The sequence below is a fragment of the Diabrotica virgifera genome, chromosome 7 (genome assembly GCF_917563875.1).
Source record: "Diabrotica virgifera virgifera chromosome 7, PGI_DIABVI_V3a".
Lineage (NCBI taxonomy): Eukaryota > Metazoa > Arthropoda > Insecta > Coleoptera > Chrysomelidae > Diabrotica > Diabrotica virgifera.
In genome coordinates this window covers 205,802,645-205,817,755 of record NC_065449.1, presented here as the reverse complement: position 1 = coordinate 205,817,755, position 15,111 = coordinate 205,802,645, and the positions used below count along the sequence as shown (strand labels likewise).

Sequence of the window (15,111 nt, the reverse complement as noted above, 5' to 3'; positions counted from 1 at the left end):
TCTCAATATTATACGAGGTATGTCAAAAAATATGAACTTCGTTCAAGAGTAAAGTACCTTTATTTCTCTCAATATCGAAAATTCTTATTATGAAAAGTTGTTTGGAAATATAAACTAAGATCAAATATGCAATTACATGGTTCTAATTGAAAAAAAATATTTTCCAAATTTTTCTCAAATTTATTGATACTAACTTCGTTTTTATTTATTACACATACGATAACTCTTTTATTATTACTTTTACGAAAAAAGGTATTCTTTATAAAAATCTCTATATGTCCTAAGGCCGAAGATGCAAATATCAGATATCACATTTTATTAATTTTATACGAGGTATGTCAAAAAATATGAATTTCATTCAAGAGTAAAGTACCTTTATTTTTCACAATATTGAAAACGGCTATTAAAAAAGTTGTTTAGAATTAAAAACTATGTTTCGATATGCAATAACATCCTTCTAATTGAAATATTGTGAAATATAAAGGTACTATAATCTTGAGCGAATTTCATATTTTTTGAGACACCTCGTATAAAATTAATAAAAGTTGATATATCATGGTTGTGTCTTAGATTTTGGACCATGCAAAGCTTTTTATGAAGAATAACTTTTTGTCATAAAATGAATAATAAACGAGTTATCATATTTGTAATAATTAAAAACGATGTTGGGTATCCATAACTTTGAGAAATTTTTTTTCCAATTAGAAGCATGTAATTGCATATTTGATCTTAGTTTTTAATTCCAAACAACTTTTTATCATAAGAATTTTCGATATTGAGAGAAATAAAGGTACTTTATCCTTGACCGAAATTCATATTTTTTGGCATACCTCGTATAATATTGAGAAAATTTGATATCTGATGATTGAATATTAGGTTTTGAGGCATGCAAAACTTTTTATAAAGAATAATTTTTTTTCGTAAAATTAATAATAAAAAAGTTTCCCATATGTTTCCAACTTAAGTAGACACGCTGTATATCATACTACTGACGTCATCCATCTGGGCGTGATGACGTAATCGATGATTTTTTTAAATGAGACTATAGGTCGTGTGTTAGGTAATTTGAAAGTTTATTTAATTCTCTGTTCAGTAATAAAAACAATAACATATATATTTATACATAGTGGCAAAAAAAGCTTTTTTAATTAAATTAATTGACAAAAAACAAGAATGTATGTAATTTATCTATTTTTGGCAACAGTAAAATATGTTTTAAATTAAATAAATTACATACCGTCTCCTTTTTTTGTCCATTAATTTAATTAAAAAAAAAACTTTTTTTCACCCTGTATAATAATTATATTATTGTTTATTAATTACTGAATAGAGAATTGAATAACCTTTCAAATGAGCTAGCACACGATACGTCTCATTTAAAAAATCATCGATTACGTCATCACGCCCAGATGGATGACGTCAATAGTATGATATATGCCAAAAAATTACAATTTAAAAATAAAAATCGACCTGTTTCGGGATTTTTCCTTAAAGATTTCAGCTTCCGACATTACGAATTTATTCCTTTCATTTGCACGATTCTGTATGTGTAAAATTTATTTTTTTATGTTGAACCCATCACCATCCCATAATAAGATTTTTATATGTTATTAACAACAGTACTATGTATTTGTAGGAATATTATGAAAATTTTAAATTATGTACTTTTTGGAAAAAAACGTAATCAAAATATATTTTTTTTTGTTTGAGAAGATTTTGTTAATCATAACATCATGCTGTATATATTACTGTAAAGAGCTTTAAAAATGCTGCAAAATGACACCTCTCCCAGTATTCTAACTCACAGCTTCTAAAACCATTCCAATAAAGTATGGTCGCGATGTTTTGGATTTTTTTGGACAACTTTACATACCCATATTTCGGAAACGTCTTGAGATAAAAATTTAAAATTTTGTATTTTTCTTCATCTAATCATCCATATGACTACTCTAAATTTTAACAAAATCTAAATAGGTCAGGAAAAAGATTAATTCAAAGTATGTTGATATGACCTGGAATAGCTCACAAAGAGATATCCAGTTTTTCTCTTCTTCTTCTTTTTGTGTAGACATGACTGTCTGTTTTTCAATGTGCTTCCAGTAGGTTGTCATTCCACCTTTTTCGTGGTCTTCCCACTGATCGTCTTCCTATTGGGTAACCGTCTCTTGCCGTCCTTATTACTCTATTTGTTGTCATTCGGCTCATGTGGTCATTCCATTCTACTCTTCTGTTTTTCACCCAGTTATTAATGTTGTCCACCTTGAATCTTCGTCGTATATCTGCACTTCTAGCTCTGTCCCATAGTGTCTTACGATCGATTTTCGCTGGGATTAGACCGTCGTGAGACAGGTTAGTTTTACCCTACTGATGACTCGCCGTTGCGATATTAATCCTGCTCAGTACGAGAGGAACCGCAGGTTTGGACATTTGGTTGACGCACTTACTCGAGTGGGTAATGGTGCGAAGCTATCATCCGTGGGATTATTCCTGAACGCCTCTAAGGCCGTATCCTTTCTAGTCAAAGGGGCCAACGATATCTCTTGGAGTTCCGAGAGTCGAAAGGCTGAAAACAATGTGACTTTACTAGGCAATCCTATACTTCATCTAATTTACTTACCGTTGCACGTCATCCACGTCATAGCCCGTGACGTCACATGATACCAAAACGAAATATTTAGGCGGTAAGTGTGTTCTTTTTTAGAATAACTTTGCCGAAAACACTGGCATTACAGCCACTAGACATATTTTATTATATACGCGTAGAAATAATATTTAAAAATTTTTATTAATGTTAACTGAAAGAAATACACAATAATATGTTTCATTTAATTTGTATACATGCATTATAAAGCGTTTGTATGAAGCACATTTGTTCGGAATGCACTGTAACCACAGAATAAATAACAACACAGAAGCGAATCTGACTGTCGTTTCCATTGATTTTGTAGGGACCGAAATATTTGACCTTGTGTACCAGTTACAGAATAGAACTTGATGTTCTAAGGAATAGATCATTCCAAATTAGGTAATATTTTTGACAAGTAGTTATTAATTAAATATGAAATATAAAATTTAACTATAAAATATAAATAAAATATAAAATTTAACTATAAACAACTGTCACGTCAGTCGCAAAAGTGAGGTTGCACCAGTTACGTTGACACATGAGCATGAAAATTGTGTTACCGTTTTTGGCAGGAGTTTCGCTTCTGTGTGGTTATTTATTCTGTGCTGTAACTATAATCGAACGAAGGTGATATTTTGGCATAAATTGGTAACATTTATTTGACAGTTGCGGCGATGACACTTCATATTTGTTTATATTCTTTACTAGAAGTATTTTTGTTTCATTATATTTACTGTTTTTATTATGTACTTTAATGTAAGATTATAACTTAATTCTTGTTTTCTATTTCTAAAGTTTTTATTTATTTACATTGAATATTAATTTGTTTTGCTGTATAATCCACTTCCGCAAAAATTGTGTGACGTATTTGTTTTAAAATTAATTCAATAATTTTTTGTAATTGGGCAACAATGTCAACTTAGATCTCTAACGTAGATACTGACGTGCAACGGGAAGTACCTAAATTAGACGGACTGTAGTTCGCTACGACTGTCGCACGAGCCCTTATTTCCGTTGAGATTATGTGCTGTTTCACATTATAAGAATTTAAAAGTGCGAAGGTTAGAACGCACGACAACATTCCAATCATATGGAGTCTTTCTCACTAGACGGTGGTTGAAACGTTCGGTGAAGTCGCCGTGTTTATGCCGTCCCTCGCTTACAACAACAGACGGCAACCATGCCGTCTTTACGCACCCAGTAGCACAGGGCAGGGGTCACCAATTAGCGGACCGCGGTCCGCATCCGGACCGTGAGCTACTTTCGTGCGGACCGTAATTAAATTCAGAATATAGCATTTGGCAATTTTGAAAATGTTTGGTCATGGAATTGTATATTATGTTTGACATAACTTATGTGTGCATCTCAGCTAACAGATGAATATCTCAACTCCCCAATGAGAATCAGTTGCACCAAACTGTGACCAAACTCACTCCAAACTTCAGACGGGTTGTAAATAATAAAGAATGTCATTTTTCTCACTAATAATTTAATTTTGTAAAGTGTTTCCCTTTATTGTTACATTAATTATAATCATTAATTTTGAATTTAAGTAAACTCGAACATAAAATTGTCATGTGCGTTTTTTTATATTCATTTCCTCTCTACTATACAGTACATATACTATACTGTGTGTATGTTATGTGGGAGTACTTTTCAGGTGTGCATGTAATTAAAATAGTTTTCAGATTTAATAAGTTTGCAAACAGCTTGCATTGACTACCAATGTAGAAAAGATTATAAATTATTTACAATTTCGTACTAAGTATGATTATTTTTAATTTAAATTTCTGTCAATGAATTTATATTTTATTTATTGTACCAGGAAAGTATTCAACTCTAGAGTGGCCAAAAAACCAATCGGATATTATTAGGTTTCCTTTCCATATTACTGCATGTTGTGAGACCGCTTCCGTATGACAAATTTTCTGATTCGGTTTTTTTGTGGATTCCTGTTCAAAAATGTCCCCTTAAACAGATCAGAAGGGGCCCGGGATGCCGGGCAAAACAATCTTTTTATACAAATTCAAAATTACCCTTTAGCCCCGTAAACTGTATTTAAAAAAAAGTCTCTTGTCATTTTTTCCAAAAGTTGATAGTTTTCGAGTTATAAGCGATTTAAAATCTGAAAACCGTGAAAATACCTACGCATTTTCGAGGTTTGAAAACTCATATGTAAATTATTAGTTTTCAGGTTGCCAAGTGCCTAAATTGAAGTTTAGAAATTCAATTTTAAGATTTTAACGAGTAATCGGGGCTTACTTCAATATAGACCGTTGTTTTATAATTAATAATTATGCGAATCTACTCGACTTTTAAGTCGCCGCACATCGCAATTTATGGTGCGTCTCTGTCGCACTTATTATACATATTATACGTAGGTAATACGAAAAATGCCCAACAAGTACTTCACATTTATTAAAATTTTATAATTTATTATTAACATATTTTTTTCTTAATGACTTATTTATTTATTAAATTAATTATTGCCAATGTGCTAATTAAATACGCCAATAAAAACAAACGGTCGAAATTGAAATAAACCCCGATAACTCATCAGACTATTGAAATTGAATGTTTAAACTTCAATTTAGGCACTTGACAACCGCAAAAATAATAATGTACACATGAATTTTCAAGCGTTCAAAATGCTTATTTTCGCATTTTTCAGATTATAAATAGCTTAAAATTTAAAATCTATCAAGTTTTGGGAAAAATGACAGAAAATCAAATTGTTTAAGATGGCCCAAAAATGCTAAAAACATATTTTCGGGAGCACAAAAGGTGATGTTTTGGATTTATTAAAAAACTGTTAAACACAATCTCTGCCTAAAAATTTCGCACTGCACTCTTCTGATTTGTTTACCGAATTGGAACTATCAGACAGGTAGTGTTAACTCCGGACCCCGGAAGTGTCATAGGCTTTCGAAAACAACCCTCAGAGAATATAATTGGTGACCCCTGGCATAGGGGACTTAATGCATCCTTTCATATGATACTGTCCTTCAGTCGCACGAAGGTAGTTTCTTTGGTTGTTTGGTGCATTATTTTCATTTACACTTTGTGGCTGTTTAAAGTAGGTGCATATATTTTATATTATGATGTCTCAGATTGATAGTGAAATATTAGTAACATTAATTGAAGCGAGACCTATTCATTGGGACAAAACAATAGAAATATATAAAGATAGAAACTAGACGAGAAATGACCCGTGTTGAGCTGCCCCCTCCCCCACTTGCAAAAATCAAAAAACAAATAGATTTATGAGCTATTTATGAGCTTTTATATTCCGCAAAATAAAAATTTTGAGCTCGTTCCACTGAGCAGGAATTTAATACTTTAGTAGGGGGGCTGAGTCAGCCCCCCCCCCACTACTTAAAAATAGGAATATTGAATCGGTTTTTGCGGCAGAATTACGAGCTATTTATGAGCTCTTGAAATTATATAGTTTCGATTTTTGAGCTCATCCCCTTCACAACCAAACAACCCTTTAATTAATTTAAATTAAGAGAAAAATGCTGGGAAATCTTAAAATATGTCGTATTGCGGATATAATTCCTATAGCTTATATACTCTAAGAATAAACCATTAAATCACGTGAATTTCGATTATTGAGCTACAACTCCTTCGCAAGAAAACCACCCTATCTTCCCGGCTTAAGAGAAAGTTGTACTTAAAATGCATTATATTAATTATTTGGCGACTACATATAATTTAATAATTTATAAGCTTCCAAATTACGCGCATTTGGATCAGTAAATTGCAATTTATTTTGTATAGTGCAGTCACTGAAGGTAAAAATCAAGGATTACCTTCAATTTCGGTGAACCTTCATCGATTTTCACGAAAATTGGTCAGTGGTTAGAGGATACGTCAAGAAACAAAGGTGACATGGTACCACATTGCGCCTTTACCCTGACGGTATATACCGCCCCTTCTCAGGGGTGAAAATTATTTTATAAAAAATAACTGCACAAATCAATAAAAGAACAAATTAAAAGCAAAATTTATTATATAAAGTTATTAAAATAAGTCAATACTTTTTAAGTTATTAAAGATTAAAGATTTTAATTATTCGTGAAAAAATGCATGTTTTGAAGCGGTTTTTTGTAAATCACTGAAAAACTGTAAGTTTTTACAAAAAAGTTAATAGTAGTTTAATTCGTATAGCTTATATTCTAAGAATAAACTCTTAAATCACGCACCTTTCGATTATAGAGCTACAACCCCTTCGCAAGAAAACCATCCCATATTCCCGGCTTAAGAGAGAGTTGTACTTAAAATAATTTAAATTAATTATTTGGCGACTACATATCGTTTAATTAATGTGCTCGCAAAATATACGCATCTCAATTATTGAATTGCCATTTTCTTTCTATAGTGCAGTCACTGAAGGTAAAAATGAACTATGACCTTCGTTTTTGGTAAATCTCCATTCATTTTCACGAATTGACAATAACAACTTGCGGTTTTAGCCTGGGGTATATGTCACGCCTTCTCGGAGGTGAAAATTACTTTATTAAAAATAACCCCACAAATCGAGAGAAGGACAAATTCTAAGCAAAATTTGTTATAAAATGTTATTAATATAAATCAATAATTTGTTTAAACTTTTTTAAACGTAACGATTTTGTAAAAAAATCAGTAATGCGGATCTGTCTTACTTTCCCGTTCTTTTCTCCATAGGGCATTTAATCTAAATTGGATCGCTGCAACCATTGAGAAGATTTCATGGGAGAAACCTGGATCGGGGACAGTTTCCAATAATATCTGGAATGTCGTTGTGGACTATAAGTTGACGAATATCCAAAATTTTGTTGTATTCTTTAACCAATGTATGTTCGAGACGTAGATTGGGTAGTACTATGTTACTAAAGGTGGGCAACTACATAAGCTATGATAGCAGTTGGTTAACTCCTCCAATTTTTCCAACATTGACCATGCCGGCCGGCTTGATTTTTTGAAGTCAAGATTTTTGACAGTCTCTACCCGTTTTTGACGTATAGCTGTCTCGATTTTGTCTAAGAACTTGTGGGCTATTTCCTGATCACCACTTTCGAGATACTGTGCGTATAAGTCTTCACATGTTTCAGTCTTCATATGCTTCATCTAATTCCCTTCTGAGGAGATGCCTTCTGAGGCAAATATTTCCGCGTTGCATATAGGTAAAATGGGTACAGATCCATATTGGAATCCATTAGACCCACGCCTATACCTTCCAGGTCAAGTAAAATCACTTGCAAGATTGGAAAAAATTTAATATCGGTTGGTATCTTGTCTTGCTCTTATACTTGAACTTCCAAAAGTTTTTGTACGGGAAAATGAAAAATTAAAAAGTCAAATAATCTATTTAAAGTAAAATGAAAGATGACATACAAGGACGACTAGCTCATGAAACAATCAGTAGCTGATTTATTTGTTTTGCGTATGGCTTACATCACAGAGTAGGTAATTATGAGTAAACTGTTTTGAATTGTGAATTTACTAATTTAAAATTTATTTCATTTTGCAAATTTTTATAATTTGCAAATGTTGCAAATTTCTTTTTAAAATAGTTCTTGACTTTATTGGAAAAATTTGAATTTGGCAATAGTAAAACATAGCCCTTACATGTAGTATGTAATAGGTGTAACACTTGCAATAAACTGATACCTTTTTACAAGAATAGAATTAGTAGGGAAAAAATCAATGATGCATGAGAGAAATTTTCAGCTAAGTACATGTATAATGATGTGTCATGCGTGGTGTATCTATTCCTTATTTATATTAAAAGTTTGTGATACTGGAAGGGATGTGTTTGATAAACGACATATATCTATATTGCTGTAAGATGTCCTCTTAGAAGTAAAAAACCAACCTGTTTGAGCAATTTTACAAAATTAAATGCATATTGTCAAATTTTGGGGATGGGCTCTTTTGATTGGTAACCCTCTATATAGAAACACTAAGAATGTTTCAAAAATATATGTAGTTTGAATTTGTTTATTATAAATAATTTGATATCCTTCGGATTTAAGAAATTATAATGATGTTTGTATTGTTTCAGAACCCGATCCTTCTGATAAGGCACCATCTTCACCGACAAGGCGAAAACTACCTAAAACGCCGGTATAAAAAACAAACCTATTATTAATATACATATCTAACTATTGAAATGTGACTGATTTATACATATATTATTATATGCAGTTATAAATTTACAATGTTTGTTTGAATAAGGCAACATGTTACATTTATAGTCCAAGTAATAAAGTTTAAAATAGGACAAAACCTCGCAATTTTTACATAATGGATCGATTTGGTTGGAAATTTGAGAATTAGTAGTGGATAGTCCAAGGATCAAAATATATATGATGCCGAAAGGCACTTTTGCCATGGGGGTGGTTGCCACCCCATCTCGGGGTGGAAATTTTTTATTATATTTTGACCGCAAAAGTTGGTAAAAACATTCATTCTAAGCAAAAAACGTTCTATACATTTTTTTGATAAAATTAATATTTATCGATTTATTCGCTATCGAAAGAGTTAGTTTTATATCGAAAAAATCAATGTTTTTAATAAGTTTTCTGTTCATAACTCCAAAAGTTTTCGTTTAATTAAAAAAACTTTACTTAACAAAAATATACTTCTTAAAAAAAATAAACAAAACCGGTTTTTTTATTTTCTTTAAGAACAATAGTATTCGAGCTATACTTTATTGTATATTAGCTCTTCTTCGTCAAATGCTAAATATTGTAGCTTCAAAGTAAAAAGATGAGAAAACTATGTATTTTCGAGAATAACTTGTTCAAACTAATTTAAAGTATTTAAAAATATCTATCTCCAGAAATAAAAAAGTCTAGCTCAAAAATTAAGTGACTTTTAATGAAAATAATGCCAGTCCCTATTTTTTCAGCGAAAAAGTGATCGGAAGCAACCTCCTAATGACCACCCTAATTAAAATTAGTCATTGAGCTTATTTGATCTTCTTTATTTATGTATTTTTAATAGGTTTTAGAAGTTTGACCGGCTTAGAATGATGAGTTATTAAAATTGAGTTAAAAGCGAATAACGATTTTTTGTAGTTTGTAAAAACGGCCTTTTCTTCAGAATAGAAAGATTATCATCAGAGATACGACAAATGTTTAAACATTAAATTGTAGCTTATTTAATTCCCAATTACTTTGTTTGCAAAAATTTTTTCTACGGCAAAAATTGAGTGAGCTATTGACAATTAAAACTTGTAATAACATGCAAAAACCACCTTTACATCCCTTTCAAAGTCACATCTTTTTGCGATTGACGACTTTAAAAAGATTTAATAGTAATAGGCTTATAGATCTTGTAAAAACCTACAAAATTCTATTTTAACAAACTTTTTAAGATAAAAAATAAAAAAGTTACGGTTAAAAAATCAATATATTTTTTTGAAAAAAAAAAGGAGAAATCCAATTGGAAGCATAATAATGTAAGTTAGCGGTATTTTACTCATTGGCCTTATTCATTCTTCTTTATTTATGTCTCATTAATAGATACTAGAAGTTTCACTGGCTTAGAATGATTAGATTTTAAAAAACTGGAGTTAAAAGCGAATAATGAATTTTTGTAGTTTGGTAAAAAATGGCATTTTCTTCAGAATAGAAAGATTAGCATCAGAGATACGAAAAAATGTTTAAATATGAAATTGTAGGTTATTTAATTCTTAAGAACATGGATTAAAAAAATTTTTCTTTCTACGGCAAAAATCGAGTGAATCGTAAATGAGTATTATCGAAAAACATTGATTTTTTCGATATAAAACTAACTCTTTGGATAGCGAATAAATCTAAAACTATTAAATTTATCAAAAAAATGTATAGAACATTTTTAGGTTAGAATGGATGTTTTTATCAGCAACTTTTGCGGTCAAAATAAGTTTCCACCTCCGAGATGGGGTAGCAATCACCCCCATGGAAAAAGTGCCTTTCGGCATCATATATAGATTTTGATCTTTAGGCTATTCAGTACTTATTCTCAAATTTTTTAAGCAAATCCATCCGTTCTGTAAAAATTGCGAGGTGAAAAGCTTCGGTTCCTGGACTATTAGCGGAAAGAAAATGTTTATCACTTAATTATTGATAGTTTTATATATTTTATATATTATATTATATATTAATTATTACGTTAGCACTTTTAAAATACGTTGTTTTTATTTATTTAATTCCATAACTCTTATACTTGTAATTCCATACTTTCTCTTTGTTACATATAACACTTTGTATTCTACGTGTTCCTTCATCTGGTCTCTCTTTCTCCTACACTATATTGCATGTTATATTATCTGGATGGATAAGTGTTCACTTCTTTTTCTTCTTCTTCTTCACTACCTTATTTAATCTGGATATTGGCGATCATCAAGGCTATCATCATTTTGTTGACCGCTATTCGAAACAGTTCGGCGAAGGTTGTTCCAAACCATTTTGTCGGGGGTTTTCAGACAATATACGACGGCACTCGATCCCCATTTGACAAATACTTTACCCTGCATAATGAGTTGAAGAATTCGATATCTTCGATATCTATCTTACATTGCTTCAATAAGTTAAGCACTGTTTTTTCTTTCCTCGTGCGCTGAAGTATTTCGACGTAGGTGATATTATCCACCTAAGATTTCAATACCCTTCTGTAGATCCACATCTCAGAAGCTTGGATTTCCTTTTCAGTGGCTTGCGTCAGTGTACATGCTTCGGCTCGTATAGTAGGACTGGATGAACGTAGCACCTCCTATCTACATCTTGGTCTCTAAACTTAGGTCACCACAGTAAGGGCCTCATTTTGATTTTAGCTCATGCAATTTCACATTCAAAAGACAAAATGCATGGTTATAACAGCAGATCCAATAAGATTTAAATTGGAGCTGGAAGGTCAGATAATAGAACAAGTGATGGAGTTTAAATAACTAGGCATCACACTATCTACGGAAGGCTCGAAACAGAAGTGGAAGCTCAAGTGAATAGAGCAATCAGAGCCGCGCAGGTTGCCTGAATGACACAATATGGAGAAATAAAAATATCGGAAAAGAAATGGAAGGCAGAATTTACAAAACAGTCATCAGATTTTTGAAGTAACGAACGACAGGAACTAAATGACACTGGTCACGACCACCTGAAACACAAAAATACTAAATAGCAAGACAAGGTTAGTATTTAGTATTTTTGTGTTTCAGGTGGTCGTGACCAGTGTCATTTAGTTCCTGTCGTTCGTTATTTCAAAAATCTCGAGCTGTTCAAATTCTGGACCCAAAACTTAGGTTTTTTTTCTTTTTCGCTACAGTTAAGTAGAGTGAGCTTTCAAATACTGTGCCCCAGAAATTGAGCTGTCCGAGTTGGCGCCCATTTTCTTCTCTCTTTATCGTCCCTTTTATCTCGGTCTATCTCCAGTGGTCTTACCTAGTTGTATTAAGTTTTTGTATTAAAAGATCTCATTTTCTTCCTAGTTACTATCATTTCATTATCAAATCTTTCCTTTTATATCTCTAAAGCCAATATTCTGTGTATCGAAGCTAGCCCGAATACTCACTTGAGATTTAGTGTCTCTCTGCCCTTTTGATTTTTCCTTGAGCTAAGGCACTCTTCATTTTTGTCTTAGATCTCTTCTCTCCTATTTTCCCCATATTTCGTCATTCCTTTCTTCAAAAATCTCTATACCCAGAGTATAGAGGTTTCATTGGCAAAACAGTCATCAGATTAATAATGACATATGCGGCAGAAACACGACCCGACACGGAGAGGACAAAAATATTGCTCGAAACAGCGGAGATGAAAACCCTTCGAAAAATCGATGGTAAAACTCTATGGGACAGAGCTAGAAGTACAGATATGCGACGGAGATGCAATTTGGATAACATTGATAACTGGGTAAGAAACAGAAGAATAGAATGGAATGACCACATTAGCCGAATAGTGTAGGGGTAGGGGACAACAAATAGGGTAGTCAGAACAGCGAGAGACGGTTCCCCAATAGGAAGACTATCAGTGGGAAGACCACGAAAACGATGGAACGACAACTTACTAGAGGCACATTGAAAAGACAGACAGAGTCATGTCTATACAAAAAGAAGAAGAAGAAGAAGAAGAAGAAGAAGAAAAAGAAGAAGAAGAAGTAGAAGAAGAAGAAGAAGAATTTCACATTGTGAGTTAGGAGTGGTTCCGAGGTAACTGACCTGTGCTGCCATTAGCGGGATCTATATTTGTACAGCTAATAACCATATCCTCGTCTATTCTTTGTAGGGCGGCTCATCTTCTGGTGTCGACATTGGTCAAACGCTTTGGTCTGGTCCATAAAGTAACTGTAAACTTAGACTTTCCTAAAGCCGCTTTCACCTCGCTGTCTAGTATTGATGGGCCAGTTATGCAATTCAGTTCTAGAGCATTGCATCCTCTCATCGACTATCTTCACCAGGTTCCAATTTACATTTTTTTTCTTGCATCCATATCTCCTTGACTCTTCAAATCTCTTCTTTCTTGATTACTCTGTTGATTTCCTGGTACTTCTCCGCGTTTTGTTCTTAACCAATCTCCTTTGATCCATAATCTGCAGAATGTTATTAGTTATCTATTCACTATTCTTTAAGCTTGGTCTTTTTTCAGATATTTTTTCCCATATTCAGTACTACGGCTTTGATAAAACTCCATTTTTCTTCTACATTGTGTTCTTATTTTATAGCGGTTTCTAGCTTTTGTTTCCATTGTATCCCTTACGTTCATTATAAGATAAATGACAGTATCTTTCAAGGTGTTGCTAATCCGGGTTCTATTTCGATTTACTTACTATTGATAAGTTTGTTTATTTTGAATTCTACCTGGCCAACTAAAAGACCGAAAATACGACATCTGCTCCTGGGTTGGTCTTCACCGAAGTAAAGCTATTCTTAAATCTCTTCTTAATAAGAATGAAGTCTATTTGGTTGATGATATTGCTGGTGGTATCTGCAGATCTGCATAAGTGCCTTATTTCTTGTCTTGCTTTTTGACATTAGTGATTAAAATTAATATTATACTATCTATATTTATATTTGATTCTCGGTATTAATATTATTTTACGTAAATTGTGATTTTCAAACATAAAATTGTTTACCAAAGTCTTAAATTCATCTCAAGCATTGTAAATTTATTGAAAGAAAAGAAGTATTTCGCGTTGAAGTGCAATCAGTGTTCAGTCTTAGATATTTTTATTATGATATAAATAATGGAGAACGAGGGGCCCAAGTTAATTTTTGTAAGAAGCTAAGAGAAACAAAACACTTACACTAATTAAATCGACTTTTATTATCATATTAATAATAATAACATTCATAAAATTCGTAGTTGGTAGGTAGATATTTGATGGTTCAAGAATTTTATTGGTGTGGTTTAGGTTTTAGGGCCATTTTGCTAATATATTAAACGGTTAAGATTTTAACTAATTTGGTATGCTTCAATAACAAGAAAATTCATCATAATAAAACACATAGAACTCATTTTTTATATACAGGGTGTGCCAAAAAGTGCGGGACGGTCGAATATTTTTCGAAATAAACATCTGATCGAAAAAGTGAAAAACACGTGTTCAAATTTCAAAAATCTATCCAATGATATCAAACACGACCTGTGAGCCACACCCCCTAGAGCGGGGAGGAGGCATCTTTGAAATCTTAAATAGTAATCCCCATTTTTTTTTAATAAGTAACTTGTATAATGAACAGTTTTTCTCATTATTGATAGATGGCGCTGTAATCTGAAAAAAAGATTTATCGTCATACCACAAGTAAATTATAGAAACGGTCTAATATCTCGAGACATACATTTCCAAATGAAATCCAAAACACGTGTTGAATATTTATTTAAAAATCAATCGAATGGCACATATACGACACTGCCTTCCCACCCCCTGGCTGTGGAGCTGGGGACAATTTTAAAATCTTAAATGGAAAACCATATTTTTCTTTGCAGATTAGGATTCTATGTGAAAACGTAAACAAGTTTTATCTGAACTTTTTTCGAATCTTGATAGATGGCGCTCTAATCATAGAAAAACATATACAGATTCGAAGTCTAGAAACTAATTTTTATGGTACTGAATACAGTTTTTTAAGAATGTTTTGTAGAATCAGAATCTGCAATAAAAAATAGGGGTTCCTATTAAAGATTTCAAAGTTTGCCCTCCGCCCCTCGCGTCCAAGGTAGGGTGGGAAATCATGTAGAGTGTCATTGGATAGATTTTTTAAAAATATTGACCTTTTTTTTCATTTAGGTGTATTTCTCGAGATATTAGACATCCCGTTTCCATAATTTTTTACATAAGGAATGTCAATCAAATATTTCTTCAGTGCTCGTGGTTCTTGAGGCCAAATGGAGAACACGTCATCTACAAATCTCTACAATATATGGGTTTTTTATCATGCTCAAAATCTCCTATGAAAATATCTGCTAGTAATGAAGGTAATGAAGAGACATTGATTAATATAATATTTTCTTTATAGTCCAGTC

General features: G+C 32.3%; 1 protein-coding gene across 1 annotated transcript in view; it reads left to right on the top strand.

Annotated features, from left to right (window-relative positions):
- The window catches only part of LOC114339053 (regulating synaptic membrane exocytosis protein 2), a 142,111-nt gene that overhangs the window by 41,461 nt on the left and 85,539 nt on the right, over positions 1 to 15,111 (top strand). The window contains exon 4 of the mRNA XM_050657084.1: positions 8,673 to 8,734. Within this exon, the coding sequence (XP_050513041.1) occupies positions 8,673 to 8,734 (62 nt within the window). The remainder of the gene's footprint in view (positions 1 to 8,672; positions 8,735 to 15,111) is intronic.